Source organism: Atractosteus spatula, chromosome 2, assembly GCF_055471065.1.
Source record: "Atractosteus spatula isolate fAtrSpa1 chromosome 2, fAtrSpa1.hap1, whole genome shotgun sequence".
NCBI lineage: Eukaryota > Metazoa > Chordata > Actinopteri > Semionotiformes > Lepisosteidae > Atractosteus > Atractosteus spatula.
This window is the reverse complement of record NC_142707.1, coordinates 2938545-2960071: the sequence shown is the minus strand read 5'-3', so window position 1 is coordinate 2960071 and position 21527 is coordinate 2938545. Positions and strand designations below refer to the sequence as shown.

Below are 21527 nucleotides of genomic sequence, written 5' to 3'. Positions count from 1 at the left end.
GAGAGTGACATCAGCACCCATTTAACAAAACATGAAACATTTGAACTGGTGAAACCGAAACTTGTTATAAAAAGAATGAGGTGTTGCATTTCGGAAATCCTCTGAAGATGTCAAAGTGTAATGTCAGGTTTCTTCACGATTCAGTTGTAAAAAGCTGTGGGATGTTTTTTTTTAATCATCACGCAGCTTCACTCGCTGCGATAAAATCACAGTTCTGTAATTATGCCGCCCCGATGACACTGCGGAGCAGGCTGACTCAATGTTTGTGTGCGCCGTGGTTTTGTTTGTGTTGTGATAAGAAAAAAAAGAGAGAGAGAAGAAAGCAAAGAAAATAAAACCTTCCTTTATTCCACTAAACAGCTCATTGAGAGACACAGCACAGATCAGAAGTTCAAGGATAATGAGAGGGAGGGAGAGAGAGGGAAGAGATTGAACAGAACTCGGCATTCGCTGAATAACAGTCCTCGGATATTTGGTCTTAAGAGAAATCACTACCGTTGGTTTGTAAGCAAAGAACATTTTTTTTATTAATACGTGATAAACAAGTTAACCGGAGGAAGAAGAAGACAGAGTACAGACCCATGACAAGGAGATTAGAAAGTGAAACAGAAAAGCGACCAAACCTTGTTCTTCGTGTGTAATTTAGGGGGATAATTTGAAAACTTTCCCAATTCGTGTGATTATGCTCACACACTAGACGAGGTCACAACGTCATTGGAAAACCGATGGCTAAAAAGTACTGAGAGCTGCCTTCTGTAATGTTGAGAAGGAAAAATAGGGAAGAATTCTGAAAAAAAGCTTCATTTAAGAGTCTGTGCGCGAATACAGCCCGAGTGCTGCCGGTAACAAAATATTGTGGATATCTATAAGACAGTGCAGGCAGCATACCTCTTTGCACATCAGGAGTTGAAACTAATTCAATGACCACTAATTCACCAGCTCACAGCAAATTATCAATCATGCTACTGTAATGAAGTGACAAATCTAGAGACAGCGTTTTGAACAGAAATGGGACAGAAAACCGCAGGTTTCTTGTTCTGAAGACGACCTATAAACCTCTGCCCACAAGTGCGTGCGGGGACAAAAAGATACAGATAAAGTGATAAAGATAAAGGTATTTAGGCTTTATTTTATTCACAAGAAACAGAACAAAGACCTCCTTATTTGAGAGGAAACCGAAAAAAAAACGTTTCCCACAGTCGTGTGCGCACAGCCCGCGTGGAAGTGGGTAAGAGGAGTCCGATGCAATAAGAACAGCAGATTCGGCCCGCGGTGGTTGAGCGGGACCTATAAACTTCTGGTTCTGGAGCTTCAGGGGAGTTTCTACTCGTTTCAGTTTTCTTTTCTTCAGACACAAGCCCTGCCACGGAGCCATCGGTGTGACCTCGGGCAACTCTCTGCTCTCTTCTTAAAGGTCAGCTTTGGCTAAAATGCAGGTAGTATTTGTATCACGTTTTTTATTACAGTAGCACTGCGGTTTTGCTCATGAACACCAAAGCAGGGGGGTGCTGTAGAAAGAGAACACGTCTTGACCAGTGCAATTAAAATCAAAACAGCCCAAAGCTGTCTTCATTAGGTGTTTGGTAGAAGGACCATTTTAGAGTAAAGAGAAAGAAATATTACCAGATTGCACCACCTTGTCATGGGTCCAGGGATATTTATCACCAGATGCAGAGAGCATTGAAACCAGTTTAAGTCTGTTCATGATGAATCTATTGTACAGGTTGAAGAGTCAAAAGTCAAGCAAAATCTATCAGGCTTGTTGAAAAACCCCACAGATAGGCTACGGACCACTAGGTGCTACTGTTGCAACGAAGTTTTTTTAAACAGATATAAAGGCAAAAAGCAAGAGTTTCCACCGCTATTGAATATATATAGAATGAGATTATATATCATTATGTAAAAAAAAATATTACATATATATGTGTGCGTATATATATACGGTATAAAAAATTAAACTGGTTTAACTATTCGGTGCATTGAAAAAAACACATTTCTTTTTAAAAAAGGAACATCATATTTCATATACAGGTTAATTGAATATATATATATATATGCTTTTTAATTAACCAGGAAGATAAAGTTCACCAACTTCACAGAAAAAACATCATTAAAGAACCTACCACTGAACAAGAAGTCTAACCTACACCTCAGATTTTTATACCTCCAAAGCACTTAGTGGACAAGTCATGTATCAGCAGTGGGCAGGCAGGAAAGGGCCAGCTCTCAGTCAGTCACCCCTGACCCCACGTGCTCTCACACACACAGGAAGTTGAAAACACTGGCAAACAAGGTCTGATGTTAAAAACAATTACCGCTAATAATTACATTGTAAAGCATAAACACGTGGCAAAGATAGGAGAACCTCAAAAAAAGGAAGAAAGAAACAAAACAAATTTAAGGAGATTTTTTAAAAAAACAACACGAAGAGTCCGGGTTTCCACCCCCACATGCACATTTCCACTTAACAACCCAACGTGCGCTGCAGGGGGAGGCAGGTTTGCAGTGGAAGTGCTGGGAGGAGAGACTGAAAGGCTTCCCCTGAGGAAGCAGGGAGTGCTGGGAGCAGAAACGCCAGCGCCGCTGGGGTCCGGGAGCTCTGGCGCCGGGACCACGTGGTGGCTTGGGCGGGCCGGTTCTGGGACACGCTCTGGAAAGGATTCACTCCAGGAATCGAACTCCGCCTGCAGGGGCACGCACCCCACCCCTGGCTCTCTGAGTGTAAAGGTGTGCTGTACCCCCTGCCACAGGCCCCCCTTGGTAAAACAGAACGAGAGGAAAAAAACAGCTTTTGAATCTGCTCTTTGTCGGATTGCGCTGGTATACCAGTGTTTCTGTAGCTGCTAACTGGCTTTTCCGATTAAAATTCCCATGAGCTGGCGAGACTGACCAGCGGCAGCTAATTTAATTGGCTGTGGAGCTGGTTCCATAGAACACTTGAATATGTAACACTTGTGGATATCTTTTGATCCTATTTACCGTAACACTGTCTTCTCCTCACCTGTAAAAGCCTAAAACGTCAGGGAATACTTGACAAGGAACCCAAGGGGCAATTTAACTCGGGGGGTTTGATGCTGCTTGCTTAAGCCTGTCATTAAATCTCAGGCACGGACTCATGCCTAGAAAATGTATGGAAATTCCCAGCAATTTATTCATGGCACTGATCTTAGTACGACTTTGAAAGAAAAGCGGACTCTCTGATCTCAGTTTACCCAGAGAAGAGCAAGAGGCAACGTGATCCCTTTTTTTTTCTACAGGGAAACCTCTGACAGGCTTACAAAAAACAGCCGAAATAATAACCCAGAGAGGTGGGATCCCCTTGTAGTTGGTGTCTTCCCTGCCTTTAATCTCAGGCCTGTCAGCAGATTTTACTCACTGCTACAGAAAAAAGGGAAGTGAGATTTGCATCCTCGTGGTCTCTGGTAATGAGATAAAGGCCGTCGCTCACAGCCAGGAAGGCCAGCAGCATCTCGGAACAGGAAGTGCTGGCAATGGGCTGGCACCACATCGCGCCTTGATGTGGTGACCTCACTTCCTCCAGGCTGCCATGCTGGTCTGCCGTGTTGGACTGAGCGTGCGTCATGTTGGGCGGTTGGAAAGTCTCTTGGACACCTGCTTCGCAAAGGGATGATTCCCTTTTTTGGTGAAGACCTTTGCTACTGTCTCATGGAATGGATGCAGGTGCGTGGCAGTGATGGGTTTTTGAAATAGAGGTTCACTGTTTTGCTACCCAAGGCGACCACACTGCTGCTGATCTGCCCCAGCACTCGTGTCTTTAACAGGTCACAGCTGAAGAGTGCCAAGAGCTCTCCAAGCCAAGGCTAGCAGGAGGCAAGAGCAAGAAAACCTCATGGCACCCGCAGAGGGCTGCAGGAAAGCTCTCTGAAGGAGGAAAAAAAAAAAGATTTGTTTCCGAGATGATGTACCATCCCAGCTCTCCCTTGCACTCCGACCGCTTTTCACCATACGCCTCACAATTCCGAGATTCCCCGTCAGAGCGCTGATCTACCTGCTCCTCCCCGAGCGCCCCGGAGAGCCGGGAAAGGGGAATAGAGCTGGAAGGACTGAGGAGGCAACAGGTTTCATCCTCTACAGTCTGCAGCAGCCGCTGTCCCCTCCCCTGACCTGCACAAGTGCAGAGAGACACACCGAGAGGGAGAGAGGACAGGCAGCTGGAACCCCCCCGTCCTGCCCTCCCCCCTCACATCATCTCTCACCAGACACCAGACTGGTGCCGGCAGCCTCCCACTCACATTTCTGGGAGCATGGCGATCAGCACCACTGCCGGATTCCGAAGCTCAGCCTCACCTGCGGGCTGGCGGGCCGGCGGTGGTCCCAGCGCTCTCCGAAGCGAGCAGGACCAGGAGTCAAGGCTACGCATTGACAGGACAATCCACCTTTTCCTTTTTGTAAAGCTAAGAATCAATGTGGCAACAAACACTGCCTCACGGGACCGGCCAATTCTCGGAGCGGACTAAATTTAGGTCAGGTTTTTTTTTCAGCTATTCTGCTTTTAACGACAGTATAATGATTTCAATCAGCTCTTGGGTGACGACATCAGAACTGAGCTCTTGCACTAAATGGATTAAAGCACACACACACACACGCATTTATATATACAGGTATTGTATATATACACTATATATTCTACCTGTTTGTTCATCAGGTCAGTCACATTAGAAAAGGGTTTGACTGGGTCCTAGAACAGTGTTTTAAGACAAGAGGGAACTGTACTGTCGCTCAGTCTGTCGCAGATGAAGCCCAGGCTGTTAGCGTGCTCTTGCAGGCTGGCCATGTTGTACAGTATGTTCCTGTCATGATGATACTGGGTCATGAAGCATCAAACACAACACAGTCCTTCACAGCATCCTCAACAGACTGCTCTGTTACCCTGCGTTCCTAAGCAGAACACGTCGATCCAGATACCCGCAAAACCCGGAAGTCCTATTTCTTCTTCTCGGGAGGAAGGGCTGGCAGGATTTTGTGTACACCACACCGGTTTTCACAACAAACCGCCAGACCAGATACCCGACAGGCTTTGTCCTTCAGCTGTTTTCACACACAGCAACGTGGCGAAACCGCCGCGGACCCAGGCGCCCGGCAGCCACAGGTAACCTGGGCTTTCCAGCTTCAACAAACAAGCACATTTTCATCTGTGATCTCCCGATAACGGGCAACGCAACGCAACGCAACCCGAACTAAAGCCAGAGCAGAAGGGTTCTGAAATCTGAAGGGCCTGATCTGCCCCTTTGGACAAACAGCCCACCTAATCCCTGGGCTCCGGACCTGGCAGTTCACCCACAATGACCACAGGGCCCACTGTGATACACATCCCACCCAGTCGCCGCAGACTCTTCGGTTCCACCCCTACGGCATTTCCTTTCAGGGTTCACATCCTGCCAGTTTTTAAAAGTTCTGGGTGCGGCGCAAGCGGTTTTCAATCCGTCAGCTTCTGCACGGTGTGTCAGGGCATGCCTCAGGCGGCCTCCACCTTTCCCAGCCTTCCCCGGTTTCTCCAGGCCCAGTCCCACACGCCGCACTGCGGCGCGGGACAGAAACTCGCTCCTGGGGCTCCACAGCCCTGCCCTTCCAGCTTGGGCATTCAAAATGTGTTCAACGAACAGGAAAAGAAAAAGACAAAAGTTATTTCAATTGTTCTTGTGCTAACTGGAGATGTATAACAGCATCTTTCAGAATCCTTCTGCTTATCTCTTTAACACAAACAACTCGCAAACACAGAGGGAAATTAAAACGACTTGATCAGCTAAGAAACAGAACTGATATTGATTCCCATAGCAAAGATAACAGCGAACAAATGTTTCTACATACTATATGCTCAGTATTTATTGCATGTTGTTTTACTCCATCTTTCCTAAAACACTTTAAAAATATATATATATAATCACAGTTCATCAAGTTCATTGCTTGCAGTGAATATTTAGCACAGTAATGGTAACAAAACATTAAACATGGAACAGTAAATTAAAGGGCGAATAATGCCTTGGCTTCTACAAAGCAATGGAGTTTGTCATCGCAAAGACTTGGCAAGAGTACTGTTATATCTTTGATTTTGTTCATAGAGAATAGCTTGCTGCACTTTATTTTGGCTAATTCACTCATCTGTTTATTTAGCTATGTAAATAACATGCCGAACAAGGAAAGCTGAAACAGACCTGTCAGACTTGGGGGTCTTTGGTCTCAAAGCTTACTCCTTTGTAAAAAAAAAACAGTGCAGTGTAACTTCATACCACAACATGGACTGAAACAATAAGGAATATCTACATACTGGAATGGAGCACAGCCCAGAAGCTACATTGATGAGCCAGTGCTTCACACTGCGCGCACAGTGAAGAGGAGGCAGCGTTTCAGGCTCAGCCACACTCCCGCGCGGAAGGATCAGATGAAGGTGCTGTCGTGAGGGTGCAGCTTCGCAATCCACAGCCGCCTGGCAGGCAGGGCCTGCTCCAGCGCAGCCGAAGCTGGGCAATTAAATCTGTTCAGCTGAGCGGACGCAGACGCAGGCGAGACGCAATCTAAAGCTGATTGTTTTATAAAGGTGTGTGTGTGTGGGGGGGGGGGTCTGGGGCAGGGGGCTTTATTTTTTATTTTATTTTCCCAAGGCGTTAATGTACCTGGGGGGCAGTCAGGAGGGGGGAAGCACTTCAGCAGTGGATCTCTTCCCAGTGTGTCATGGGACACCTCTGGGTTCTACAATCACACTATGTTCATGCAGAATGAATCACAGTTTTCTTTCTACAGTGCAAACACAGTAGTATACCACTAGTCCTAGAACATACTAGCGCTACACTACACTAACCACACTAAAGATGTCCATCCATTTCTAATCACCTTTTCCAATTCAGGGTCGAGGGGGAGCCTGAGCTTAAACCAGCAAGCAACGGGTGCAAGGCAGGGTACACCCTGGACGGGACACCAGTCCATCACAAGACACACACAGACACTCATACCAGGGCCAATCTTCCCGGAAGCCAGATGCACTACCAGCATGTCTTTGGACTGTGGGAGAAAACTGAAACACCTGGAGGAAACTGACATGAACATGCAAACTCCACACAGACAGCACCTCCGGCATTGAACCCAGGGCCCCAGAACTGTGAGGCAGCAGTGCCAACTACTGCACCACTGCCCCTCCATAACTTTAAAATCAGAAAAACTACCGTGTTCATTATCTACATTGCAGGACAAAAACAGTATTGGGCCCAACCTACTTTACTGTACATGTCTTAAACGCCTCACAATGAATATTCCCTTTTGTAAAACTGCAGAGAAAACCTTCTTTAAAGAAAAACAATGCGCAGGCTGTATGAAGGAAGCCATTCGAGGCAGCTCTCTCGCCCGTCTCCCTGTGTAGTTCACATTTCTGTTTCTGAAATAATTAAAGGAAAGATGAGACTCTCCAGTACACAGAGAGAGAGAGGGGCAGAGAGAGCAGGAGAGAGGCAGGAACAGAAATCAGTTAGTCTGGATCAACATATTGCTACAGCCTTGGAACTCTCAAAGCCATTTACTGCCAGGCACTTGCACACTGCTGGCCAATTGGGTCCATGCTATTGGCAGCAGAGCTGGCACCACGCTGCTACAGCAGTGCCAGACAGCGAGCATGGAAAACAGGAATACTGTGCCATTGGAGATCAGAAAAGTGACATGAAACTGTATTCTGAAATCTGGAAGGTAACTATGTCATTGTTTTTTTAAAAAGAACAAAGCCAAACCCAATGGTAACGGACTCGAATAAAAGGATCCTGAGACAAGCTGATAGTACAGTAGGAGGCTCCAGAATACAGATTGTTACAACTTCAAGGTTTCTAAAAAATGAGGGTGTGTTACTTTTAATAAACTCACACCACATTTTACATTCTTTTTTAGCTGATGATAATCAATAATGATGATCCATTTATTAATAGAAAGGCATTTATTCCCAGTGAGGGCCAACCTGAAGCCTGTCCTGGAGGCTTAGAGCACAAGGCTGGACTACACCCTGGATAGGACACACACCCACCCCGGACAGGACAGTAGTCCATCACAGGACACACACCCACCCTGGACAGGACAGCAGTCCATCACAGGACACATATCCACCAAGGACAGGACACCAGTCCATCACAGGACACACACACACCCTGGACAGGACAGCAGTCTATCACAGGAAACACTATGGACATAAAGCCAGTTTGTCACAGGGCACAAACACACACATCAGAGACACCAGCGAACACAGCCAGCCTGTCTTTAGCAGGTGAGAGGAAACTGAAGCACTGGGTAAAAGCCCACACAGAGAACATGCACACTGCGCACAGAAGCTGCCCCATGCACCTAACCATCCCACCCATATTAGTATAGCTAAATTTACATTATGATTTAAATTAACATTGTACTGTGAAGATTAATATATGTTGGTCATATTCTCAATTATGGATTTTTGTAATATTGAGGAAACTGAAAAAAACTTCTGACCTGTTTCTAAAAGGACTTTTTAATGGTGATCAATCATTTGTTTTTGTTTTTTTACTTTGTCAATGGCAAACCTCCATCTCAGATTCTACTTTAAGAGCCAGGCTGCTGGAACACAGAAGTTCAACGCCCCTGTCATGTGGTTTCTGCGGTGTTCCTCTGCGAGGCGCAGTCCTGGCTGACATTATTTATCCATTTTCACTTTCCATTTATACCTTTTTGTGTCGGTGTGTTTTTCGGTTTTCAGCGATGTCTAAAAAATGTCTGTAATACAACAGATCTCCTGCAAATATCAGAGCTGACTGCGGTCTTGTGAGCTCTGCATGAACTGGGGTTCCTTAAAGACAGCGGCTCACATCTATATATTCACACATTTGTGATCAACACGTGTTAAAACATACTGAAGGCACTGTTTCTAAGAATGGGCCTGAAATATATGTCTACAAAAGCCTTTAAAATATTTATTTCAAGACAGCTTGAGATTTTAATTTACAGGATTTTGCACACATAAAATGCACTTTTATTACATGAATTCTATAATTTTACAGACTTACATGTAAGCAACTGAAAATTAAAAAAATAGCTAGTTTGAAATATTCTTTTGTATACATGTAGAACATACACCTTTGGCATCAATAAGAAAAACGGTGTGTTTTTGGCATTGTGTCTGTCTACATTTTCAAAATCTGTGGCACACTTCGAGTCTATTTAAAAACAAATTCAGCAAGGTATCTCAAGCTGCTACTAAGACATCCCATGCGTCTTACCATAGATATGTGTTTTTTATTCATGTTTGAAATGAACTGCATGCCAGTTTATTACAGTCAACAATAAAACTTCTGTTGTGACAATTTTGCGTGATTTTCAGATGCGCTGATCTGATTTTATCTGCACAAAACATCAAAACCACAGAAGCTTTGCACTGCTCTCAGACTTCTGAAAACTAAGGAGCAAAGGAAAGACACTGTTATAACCCGACACGCACAGAACCCTTCGGGATTGCTGTTTCAGAGCGTGTCAGTTTCCTTCCTCTAACAACATTGCCCACGTTATGGACCTGTGCGGTTCTTGCAGACTTTAGGAAGGCCAAAGCAAAGAACAGTAAGAAAACTGCCATTTTGAAATACAAATTCTGATCTGTGGATTATTTTGACTGCTTTGTCTGTAAAATCCCAAACAGTGACGTTCGCCATTTCTTCACAAATGGCGCACAGCTTTCTGGTAAGAGCAAAACAGTCTATACCTCCCTCAGTCAGAACGGTTGACTACATCGCTGCCTCTGGAATGAGGATGCACTGGGTATAACATACAGACTGAGTCTGTGATGCTGTAACGAAGCATTTGCATTTAAAGGTACTGGTGAAAAAAAACACAGGCCTCAGAGCAATAGATATGCTCGTCATGGAGCTGCCTAGTCTCATTAAAGTTTAGAAAATAGCGAAAGAGTGCAAAAGTCAAACTGTGTTTTGGGTCACTTTTTAAACAACACAAAACCAATCAGATTTGGGAGAGAATTCTGTTAAAGGTGGATACCCAGGTGAAAAAGAGCCTTGTGATAACCCTGGTACTAAAGTAGTTATTAAGGAAGTATGACCCACTGGTATACCACAGTATTGTGGCTGACAACATTACCATGCTATTTACCAAGGTTGGTGCTATAATAATCACCATAATGTCATAGGCAACATGTTACAACTTAATGCAATGAGATTTATGTGGATTAAACTATAGAATACAGCATCTTAGTTGGACACATTTATACTTTATAATGGTGATATTTTTTAAATTCGGTAGATTCTTCAAAAAGAACAGAAATAATAGTGCAAAGCCCTAGTTACTCTCCCTTCCCTTCCTTAGAGATTACCTACAATATGTGATAAAAAAGCACTGCAGCATTCCCTGAATGGAGAAATAAATTGTCTTTCCCAGACGTTTATAAAAGGAGGTATGAGTAATGCACTATTTTTTTATTTTTTTTTAATTGCTTTACAATCAGAATCTTCAGCCAAAAGTAAGTGCAGCAAGAACGAACTCTTCAGGAAGTCTTGGTACACCAATTCAACATGAAAACCAATAACTTTCCCTCCCCTGCTTCTTCAGTCTGTAGTAACATGATCTAAAAATATCTATGTATACAATGTGTTACTATATATATACACACATACATATGTGTATATATATGTGTATTTAATGGAGACACTGTAAACACTAAACTACATGATAAATGACATTCACTGAAAAGTTAAAATAAAACTAAGACATTCATACACATTTTCTTTTCTGAAAAAGGTGCACATATTCTACGAAACTGCAAGGCAAAAAAGGGATTTCCTAAACTAAAGATAATGTACATAAGAACGAATAGTATGTATGTATTTACAGCCAGTGGATGCTGCTGCTTTTCGTTTTTGAACAAGGAGGCTGGGTGAACTGCCGCGCCACATCTAAGCAAGCCAGCTGGCAGACCGGCACGACCCGACGGGCCAGGCTGTAGTCTGACACAACATCCACAACTTGCAAGAAAAAGCAAAAACTACTAATTTGCATATGCTGTTATAGAGATTCAAACTGGTTATGACACAGAAAAGCAATATTTTCAAGATTTATTTATTTTTTTTTAAAAGAGGGGGTTGAGGATCAGCAAGCTAAGTTTCTTTCAGCGTCACTTAAATGGGGATAAAATACCTTTGGCTCTCAATTCCGGATTTCATGGGAATGGCCAACCTCTTGAATGCCCCTCCGGAGAGTGACCGAGACGCACTTCACCCAGCCTCCAAAAGAGCAGGACAGGAGCTGCGCGAGAGGCTTTCTGACAGCGCTGCATGGCTGCACCTCTGCACCGTCCCTGCAGCTCCGTTTCAGATTGAGTTAACAAAAAACAAAAATAGGTGACACGCACTCGGGAGTCAGGCGGGGGACAACATTTCATACTGTACACTACGCAACACACCACCCGAATGCCAGGAAGAGGAGTGGAGAGGATAGCTGTCTGCGACTTTACACACACAGAAAGCTACAGGGGCTCTGTCCTCATTTCTCATGCTCAGACTGACCATTGAGGGGGGCAGAGGGAGGGGAGGTTACACATCCACACACAGGGGTTCCCACCAATTAAATCCTCTTCAGATAACCAAGAGTAACAAGCAAAAAAAAAAAACGACTGGGAAACATTGTTAATAAGGACTGAAGTATCAACCTCAAATCGCTATGTATGTACAGAAGACTCTTACCAGAACATTTTTAAGTCTATCATCAGTTCACAATCATCACATACTACTTGTTTAGTTAAACACACTAAAAAACATTGTAAAATAATCCTTTTTTATCTTGCAAAAGAAAAAAACCACATTAAGCAGTTACTGTGACCCTCTGAACCTCCCCTTACAACCTGCCTTTGTTGCTTAAGCATGGTGCCAAGTAACCAGGTCAGGAGGAGGAATTTTGCAGACCGGAGAAGAATACAAAGTCCAGTCTTCAGCAAGAGGAAAACGAATCTTCTGTTTCTCTTACAGATGCTTCAAAGGCCGCTTAAGATGAATCTATGCTGTAGATGGATCACTTTTGCGTGGCGCAGTGCTGGACTGCGCCCATCGGGCTAAGTGAACGTCCGACTCAAAGACAGCAGCCGTCAATTTTTATACTCCCAGCAACGCAGTTAATTCTCCCGGGCGTGGCACACAGAGGGCAGCCGCAACAAACACTAAAAGACGCAAAAGTGATGAAAACTAGCTCCTGACAACTGAGGCATTCCTTAGCCACCCACTGTCACAACAGAGTTCGCACACAGCACACTGCTGCCGGAAGCCCTTCGATTCCCCCCCCCACCTTCCAAAACAGAACACAGATCTACAGAAGTTCAGGAACACAAGATTTTGGACAAAAGTAAAAAAAAAAAAAAGATGTCTCCATTCACTGGTCAGATTCTTTGAAGATCTTACTTTTGGCTTATATGCAAAAGAGAAGCATCTTTTTTTGTCCCTATCCCCTCTCCCCCCCCAACTAAATACCCTCCCTTTCCACCGCCCCTTCTTCCTATTCACACACAGACACACACACACGTGACATAGGTAAGGCTGGATGACTGAGGAGCTACATCGTGCCACCAGCGTGAGCGTTTCTGCACTTGAGCACGGCTACCTGCGTGGTCCCTGTTCCTACAGAGGCCGTCGGCCTTTCTTGAAGCTCAGATGGGACTCAAAAGATTCGTTTTCCTCTTTGCCTTTATAAAATAAATATTTTACAGTGGAAGAAACAGCAGGCGAGTTTTTAGCTTGTAAAGTTTAAAACCATTCTTATTTACTCTTCCTTAGTTTCATTTGTCTTTAAGGGCAAACTGAATAAATGACAGATTATCATAAAAGCAGTCAGACACTGCAGGAGTTTCAGTATCAGGAAGGCAAGGATTTGGCTGGGTTACAAACAAGTGACCTTTGAGATGGAGATTGTTGTTATTTTTTTTTGCAATTAAGTTGGACTACCCACCTCTTTAATTATTTCACAAATTAAAACAAAAATGAGTCATACAAAAATAAAAAATAAACATGTTGGAAGTCGGTGAAACAGACAAAAAGAGATGTGGGCATCCAACAGGCAACATATCTTTATAAAGTGCAGATTTTTTTTCAGAACTGGCCAAGACAAAACATTCATTTATTTCAAATATTGAAAAGGTGGAGATGCAAAGGCAAAGACCGGGCTAACAAAGACCAAGCGCTGATCTGAAGAAGGAATGTAAGAGGAATACTATACAACTGTTTCAGTTCAATTTTACAGCATTAAATCAAAGCTCTCGGCTGAAATAATGGGAAATCGCAGTCTCTTTTGCCTTCTCCATCGTTTGCTTATTGAACTTAGTCACTAAATAACATTTCAACCACGCTAAGCATATTCTGTCTAGGCTCTTAACAGCAGTTGATCAATTACAACCATAAAGACACTTCTGAGACCTATCACTCCTATAAAGAGACTGACATTAGAAAGCAGGCTTATGGGGGAACTGTACATTTTAATTACCACTTAGTGACTTCAATGATGTTGCCCCATGAAAAAGATCCTTTTGAACTGAACCTTAGTTTTGTGTAACTAAATGACTCTCCGTATGCTTGCAGATGGTATTTGAGTCGCTGTGGATCTAATTGAAACTCTCGACAAAAGTGGGATGGAACACAGTGTTCTCTTCTTTTGGTCCCAGGAACCTATGACAGACTGTTGTTATCAACGATTTAGGATGCTCTGCTTAAAAGGCAATTTATCATTGTGGTAACATTTTAATATGTTTTATTTTTTGGATTAATCAGTGAGGTGGATTTGTTCTTCCTGTTAATTTATGTGCTCATATCAAACCATACTTTACAGGAAGGAAATACAGAATTTAAAAAAACACTAGATCTAGACATTTGTAATTATCATATACTCTACTGTAGCACAAACCGCTGAGAATATTAAGCTCAACGAATCCCAACTGCCTGAGATGTCTACACACGAAAGGAACATCACTAAACAGAGACACTGTAGCAGTATGCACAATAGGGACGTCATATCCTTTTGGGTCCTTTTCAAAGTGTGTCAAAACCATTTTTATGTAACATTTTACAGTGCAAAAATGTCTCTCAATGCCAAACGTCTTGGAAAGTAACAAGAAACCAACAGAACAGCTCTGAAGGAAATGGAGTATGAATTTGTTTTTGCAAGGAACTCTTTGATGCTTCCAAGAAATCTTTGATGGTTAATTCAGCTAAAAAAGACGTTCCAGTTCCTGTTCCTGTTTTCGGCCATCAGGTGACACCAAGAAGTGTAACTGGCCAATGATTTTCTGGCACAAGTAGTGGAAGGTTTTACCTCATGTTTAAAATACAGTCGTCACTAAGCTTCTCTGGTATAAACCAATGTTAACTTAGTGCAGCCAAGAATGGAAGTAGCAGTGTAAGAGAGTGACTCCTCACTGTTCACACACACAGGATGGGAAAGCTGGAGATGCTTTCTGTCAATGCATTGATAGTATCTGTTGAACGCCTGTGAACAGAAAAGCAGTCTTTTGCTCTCTCCAAGAGGAACAATAGGCCAGTGTGCTGAGTCTCTGGCAGAGACACTGACCCAAGGGAAATCTGGCTCAACCCCAGACTGACTGCATCTGATCTCACTGGCACAGGGACAGAGGCACCATTTTTGCTACAGACAGAAGAAGACACAAAAACATACCTCCCAACATGGCTCCGTAATTCTGAGAAACCACAAACAATGCAGTGTTTATAAATTGGGAGGAAAGCAATATTTAACACACTATAAACCTGCTTAATTACCAGAGCTTTGGAGACCTTTTTGAAATTTCAGATTTCCTACACGAAAATAGGCAGTGCCTTTTTTTTCAGTTTTCTTCCGTCTCGTTGACATAATTTTCAAATCAAAACTGCTTGTGCTCAGTGTGGCGCTCACTTACAGTTGGAAGTAATGCTCATCGATGTGGAAGTACAAATAAAAGATGTAAAATTGGAAGATAGCCGCAATTAACACTTTACGTACTGTAAACGTGTCTTCTGAAAACACTAGCTCTAATGTGTCCTGGAAGGCGCCCACACTGAAGTACACACATTCATAGGAGGGGGTTCCACAATGTACTAATCAGAGAACCGTGAAGACATTTACAGTAAACCTGAAACAAGGAACTAGGCACCACCCTTACAATCTTATAACAACTGAAAAGATAACCACCATGCAATCAAAGAAAACCACGATACAAACAATGAAGGCGCAGAATGGAGCGCTGCAAGACTACATTTTTTCAATGTGTTATTTTAATCCTATGTTACCCCAGCTGCACTAGATCACATGTATAAACTCAAATAAAAAACTCTTTAACACTCCTTTAAACAAAACAGAAATCTGTCTCTGTGCGGTTGTTCTGCAAATGACTGCTGTGCATATCGTACTTTATTGACTAGACCCAATCTTGAAAATTTTTTTCAACGGAAAACCTACGTTCTTAATTCCAGTAATACAACATCAACGGTAAGCATCAACGCAATGTGCTTGAAAATCAAGTCATATTAGCCCGTCTTAGCCTTTTTTTTTTTTAAATAGTTTAAAAGTTTTTATATTTTTGATCAAAGGCCACTTCTATCACCCAAGTCCATCTCCAATGCAAGGCACTATCCCTTCTGTTGCAGCCAGGCTGTCTCGGTACTTTTCATAGAGGGGGTTTCATCAGTTGCTTGAAGTCAGTGCATATAGCACAGATACCACAAAACTACGCTAGCAAGACTTCATGCCGCCAGGAGGTTTGGTTTTTTAAATTTCTTTTATTCTTAAATTCTCTGTTTAGCATGGACACCAACCTAAAAGTGCTGATGCTGCTTTTTCCCCCCCCCAAAAGGCTCTTCCCCAAACAACGCAGAAGTTTCTTTTGAGTTCGGCTTTCCACCTTGGGCTTCCCTCGCGCAATTTTCCGTAGCAGATACCTCCTCCCAGCCAGCGTGACGGGGAACAGGCATCTGGGGTGAGTGAGTGCTCAGAATCGTGCATTGGCGTAGCCCAGTGGTCTATGGAGTCAAGGGGCCACACAAAACTAAAACCCTTAAGACGTGTAAACAAATTTCAGACACAGCTGTGCCTTGATTACGCTTTACTTACAGGTCAGAAAGGTTGAAGTGTATTTTTTGTGTGCCTTGAAGTTATTACATAGCCCTTTGTCGAGCAAGGATGCTCATATCCTTAGAAGTCCTGTCCCACGTGTTGGGGTCCAGGGTAAAGGGAAGCAAGCCAAGGAGGAAAACGGCCCAGGAATACCTAGGTTTTCCAAACAAATATGTGGAAAACCGTGCCCTCAGATCAGCCAGGGTTTCATCTAGGAACTTCAAGTTGCTCCTTCTACGAGTTCCCACCCCATGAGGCACAGAGCTGGATTACTGGCCGAACTGTAGCCGTACTGCAGTTCAAGCCACTGTCATCCATTTCCAGTACAACCTTTTCAGGGTTGGCGCTGTGTGCAGGAGTACAAGTTGAAATCTGCTCTTCACTATCCCTTGCGCAGTGCATATCATAGGGGAGTAAGAGGGATATTAGCGGTGTTACTTTATTAGAGAATTGGGCTAATCAGGAAAAAAAACTATGAAATCAGGAAATGTTTACAAACATTTCTGTGCTTCTTTGAACACTCACGATATAACTAGCTGTACTAACCTGGGAGGCTGGGAGACTACTGCACATATGGTCACTTCAATAAGTATTGCATACACATACTTCTCAATTCCTTTACGTAATAATGTTGGTGTAATTATTTTTATACATAAATGCAGACAAGTGCAAATTTCATGATGGTAACACTTTTGCTGGAAATGGAGTGTGGCATCAACAAAGCAGTATTAAAATTGTAGCATGCTTGATTAACGTTTTGCTACATAGTTGCGGACTGGAATCACAACTCAAAAATGAAACCATCTTGCCTTTATAACCATCTTTACAATCCAACTGAGAGGTACTTTTCATTTAAAATAGAAACAATTTCTTCTAGTGCATGCAAACAGAGAGTACTAAAACATTATGTAGGTCTCAACCTCCAGGCATTAACTGAAACCATGGAGTGTAACTGTAGATAAACTAACAGCCTGTGTGCCGAAAACAGGAGAGGGCCTAATTATTATTGTTAGTAGCAGTATTTTAATTATATGTATTTTTATATGGTTTCTGTTTTAGATAAGGTGCTTTCTCACATGAAAAAGAGAACAATTGAAATAAACCTTTGTAAACACAAATATATTTGAAAGTATTTAAAAAACGCAAACCACAGAGATAAGAACTTCCCAGAGCGGACTTTGGCCACTCAGAATCGTGCCTTTTGGTTAACGTCTTCGGTACCAACAAGGATCCGATTCACATTCCTGACGACACAGATATCACTTTTGTCTGTGACAGACACATTTGATAAGAGTGGAAAAAGCATACTTATTGATTTGACAATGATCGTCATAACATGGAGGTTAAAATCTATTTAAAAATATCACGGTATTATCTTGTCACCACTTAAAATAAATAATGTAATAAAAATATATTCTTTTTAAAACCTCAATAAGTATTCTTATTCTAAAAAATGTAAAAGGAATTTGTTACAGATAACTGTTTATAGACTGCGAAGGTTATTTGATTCATATCTAAATTTTTACCCAGTTCTCTTGATCCCACTATAATGCATTAACAGATATGATCAGCTCCTGTTATTTTGTGAAATAAGTACCCCAAAACCTGCATTTATTGTCAGTTTTTGGGTGTTTTAACAATTTAACTTAAAAGTCAGCTAGGAGTCTTGAGTCATTCTCTGCAAACAGGAAGCCTGTTTGCACGAGTTAGCTTATACATAACCGACTACACAAGCAGATATGTAGACTGTACTTCAGTTTTGAATTTATAGCACAAGAACAATTCTGCATGAGTGCTTTATTAAGTAAACTGAATTGTAAACTACAGTGCTTACTAACATGACACCAAAGTCTCCAAAATCTATATTCAGTAATACAAGTATAAAGGGACCGATACCCTTTGTTTCATAACTGGACTGTGCAGGGGCACCACCATGCTGTCCCTGGAGGGACAACAAACAAGTTCTGAGAAAAACCTTAATCTCTCCCACCTGTTTGGAAACCTAAGCAGGGTTTGTGTGTGTGCAGTCAGTGCTGAAGTATGCTCTAAATGGAAGATCGAGTTTTCACTTTCTTTTCTAAAAAGCCCTGACTTAACCCCTAGCCAATCAGTAGGAAGTTCTTATCACACTGTGGTAAACTGTGGTAAACCTTGTTTTTTCTTCGAAGCTTCAAAGGAATGGGGAGCACAAGACTACTGCTATCACTCCAGCCTCTGAATCTTTGGCAGGCTTGAAGCTACAGGCAGGGATGAGAGTCAGGACTCCCAGCCCTACAGAACATGAATGAGGGTTTGGAAAAAAAACAGCACTAGGCTTCCACTTGTGGTGCTGCTGCAGCTGTTCAAGTAACATGTTTCTTCTCAAAGTCAACACCCAGATACCTTCGTTAAATTACTATTCTTCTTCATTAAGAAGTCTCTTTCACCTTGTTCTTACCTTCTTTTCACTAAAGGGTGTAAATGACATGCTGCTCTAGGGTACCTCAGCTTTTCATTGCCCTCCGACATCATGGGTCATTACCGTCAGGGGTCTGAGCAGAACTAAGAGACCAGAGCACTTTTCTAAAGTCATTCTTTACGAGTCAGTCAAAGGGCGCAGTGCAGTGCAAAGAGAGGACAAGGTGAAGAGGGGGTGAGGTGGGCTTCAATCTTCACATCTTTTCTCTACTGAGAAAAGTTTATGGGATCATGAAATCCCTGCCACTTCTCCAAAAAAAGACAAGGGAAAATTTTGAACAACTGAACACAAACTGATTTGATATCTCGGCCTTCTGATTCTTGCTAAAAAAAAAAGTTTGTTTTTTTTAAACAATCACAGCCAGAAATACTTCCTTTTTTATTTTTGGCAAAAAGCTCCTACCTAGTTAAGAAGCCCGTAGACACGCTGAGTAAGATGCTCAAAGCTCTCTAGGGCTGGGCAGAAGGAAGATGAAAAGTGTCAGAAGGTTAATGGACAGCCTGCACAACAATATCGGTTCCACAACTGCAATTTCACATCAGCTTTCAATGTCCCAGCCACAGCAGCAGATCTGAACACCAAGGGCTACAGTGTGTCTGCTGTGTTATCAGACTAAACTCGCTATTCATCCTTTGCAGGTTTCATTTCTTCTTTGCTTCCCCCCCCCCCCCCCCCAACTCGTAATGTGGGGTTTCAGGCCACATAAAGTATAACGGATAGCTCTGTGTGCAGCAGTAAGTACAGGTCCTCATAAGTAGCTTGGATACAAAATATATCCATGCATTGGTAAAATGTGTTTTCCAATCGGAAACAATAACTACTTTACAGTTTTGACAAAGAACAATCTACAATTCAGTCGGCCTTGTGAAATATATACCTCAGGTTTACAAAAACGTTGGCTGGAAAAACATGTTTGTCAGGAATAAAACTTACTGGATCTAACGGATAAAGACTCAGATGACACACTGGAGGATCATGGACAGTATCTCTAAACCTGAAGTTTTGGAAATATGATTGTATTGCTCTGGAACACAAAATGGTACAGGGGACACCATTTGCTCATCAATTAAATATTTGTCAGCAGAACATGTTTCATGACAAGGTAACCTACTGACAGGAGACTCTCAATAGAGTTTTTCTGGCAGGGGTCTAATCTCCAAACTGAGACCTACCTTACACTCTATGCAAAAAAATATGCTGCCAACCTTCCTCACTCTCTCATGAAGCTTCGAAAAAGGAACAAACCGGAAGGGCTGTTGTTGGGTTTTTAAAAATAATGAAACGAAAATTAAAAAAAAATCTATAGAACAATACATCTGTTAATTTATCAGGAAGCAATCTGCTTTTTCTTTTACTTTTGATGTCAACGTTGTTGGTTAAACAGCCCTACCCACAGAGAGAACAAGACACAACAGCTGCCTTTTGTATTATAATATATATTTTTTTCTTCTTGAAAAGTCGTCGTCTTCACTGCCGCTGTCTCCCTCCTCCTTTCGCACTTTCTGTTTCCTGGGTGAGTCAGTCAGCTCACTCTCTCGGTCACGGGCGTCCGGGACTCCACCGTCTCCTCCCGGCTGGGCCTGGGCACAGCAGATGTGGGCACAATGTCCTTCATCTCCCCTCCCTCCACCGCCCCGCCCCCCACCGTTACCCCGGCGGCTCGGTGTTTGCCTTTCGGCTCTGCCGTGACCGCTGCGGCCTGAGTCTTGGTGACGGTCTCCCTGCCAGGACAGCTGTCAGCCCTGACGGTCACCTCGCGCCGGGGGGCTGCTTGCTGCTGCTGCTTCTCGTCGTGACACGGCTTAGGGGTGCTCAAGTCCTGGGGCTCATTGTCCTGTGGCCCTGGTCCCCCCCCAAGCGCGGCTCTGCCCTGGGATTGGTGGTGTGCATGGGTTGCGGAGGGTGGAGGTGGCTGGGGCGAGGAAGAGTGTTGGTGGTGGTGGTGGTGATGGTGGTGATGATGATGGTGCTTGTGCGGCTGCCTCTCCTTCTTCTTGTGGCTCTTAGGGGGGCTGCTGCTGCCGCTGCCACTGCTCCCGGTGCCCCCCTCTTTGTGCTTCCTCCCTGGGCTCTTTGGCAGCTTCTGTCCCTTCTCTACTTCCTCCACCACTGCCCCCCCCACCTCAGCCCCCGCCCCCGCCCCTGCCACTGCCCCTGCCCCTGCCCCTGCCCCAGCCGCGGTCGCAGTCGCGGTCGCGGTCCCCACGGCTGCAGCCAGAGGAGGGGCCTCCAGCTCTTCCACGGTCTCGCGCGTCTTGCGTTTCTTGATGGGCAGCGCCGTCTCCTGCACCGGCTTGCTGGAAGACTCCTTCAGGGCCTTCTTCTTGGCCTCGGCGGTCTGGACGGCGGCGGCAGGATTGGGAGCACTGGCCCCTGCGCTCCCTGCGGCCCCTGCGGTCGCCATCGGCTTGCGGCCCCGCTTCTTGGGCACCGTCTGCGAACTCTGATCCGACTTCCTCTTGCGACCGGGGCGCTTTTTTGCAACCGCTGCCTGCCCTGAGGGACCCCCGGCCTCGGCTTTCGGGGTGATAAAGGGCATCTTAACCAGCAGCTTGCCGGGGCTTTTCTCCACAACCCGCTTCACCGCCACTCCTTCCGAGGCCAGGCGCATCTTGCCACTGCCTTTGGGCCGCCCCCTGCCCCTTCCTGAGGCCTTCACCACCTTGGGCTTCTTGGGGGGCTTCTTCTCCCTCCGCGAGGGGCTACCCCGGCCCGTGACGGTGAAGTCAAAGTCATTGGGGTCAGTGGTGGTGTCTCCTACCTTTTGGAAGTATGCGATCAGCTCCACTTTTGAGCGGAAGGCTTTCCCCTCTGGGCTGAAAAATAAATTTTATTTTATTATTTGGATAAAAATCAACATAACCCCTTCCACATCCTGACTTTCCAAAAACATGATGGTTTTAAACCAAAATACAGCTGTTACCTTTTCATCAAAGGGCTTTGTGAAGACGAAAAGTCAGAGTTGTCT

At 43.9% G+C, this 21527-nt stretch overlaps 1 protein-coding gene across 2 annotated transcripts in view; it reads right to left on the bottom strand.

Moving 5' to 3' along the window:
• Positions 1-327: 327 nt before the first annotated feature.
• Positions 328-21527, bottom strand: part of mecp2 (methyl CpG binding protein 2) — a 40248-nt gene continuing 19048 nt past the window's right edge. For both annotated transcript variants that reach the window (XM_088932242.1, XM_088932251.1), the window contains exon 3: positions 328-21375. In XM_088932242.1, the coding sequence (XP_088788368.1) occupies positions 20082-21375 (1294 nt within the window). In that variant the 3' untranslated portion in view covers positions 328-20081. The remainder of the gene's footprint in view (positions 21376-21527) is intronic.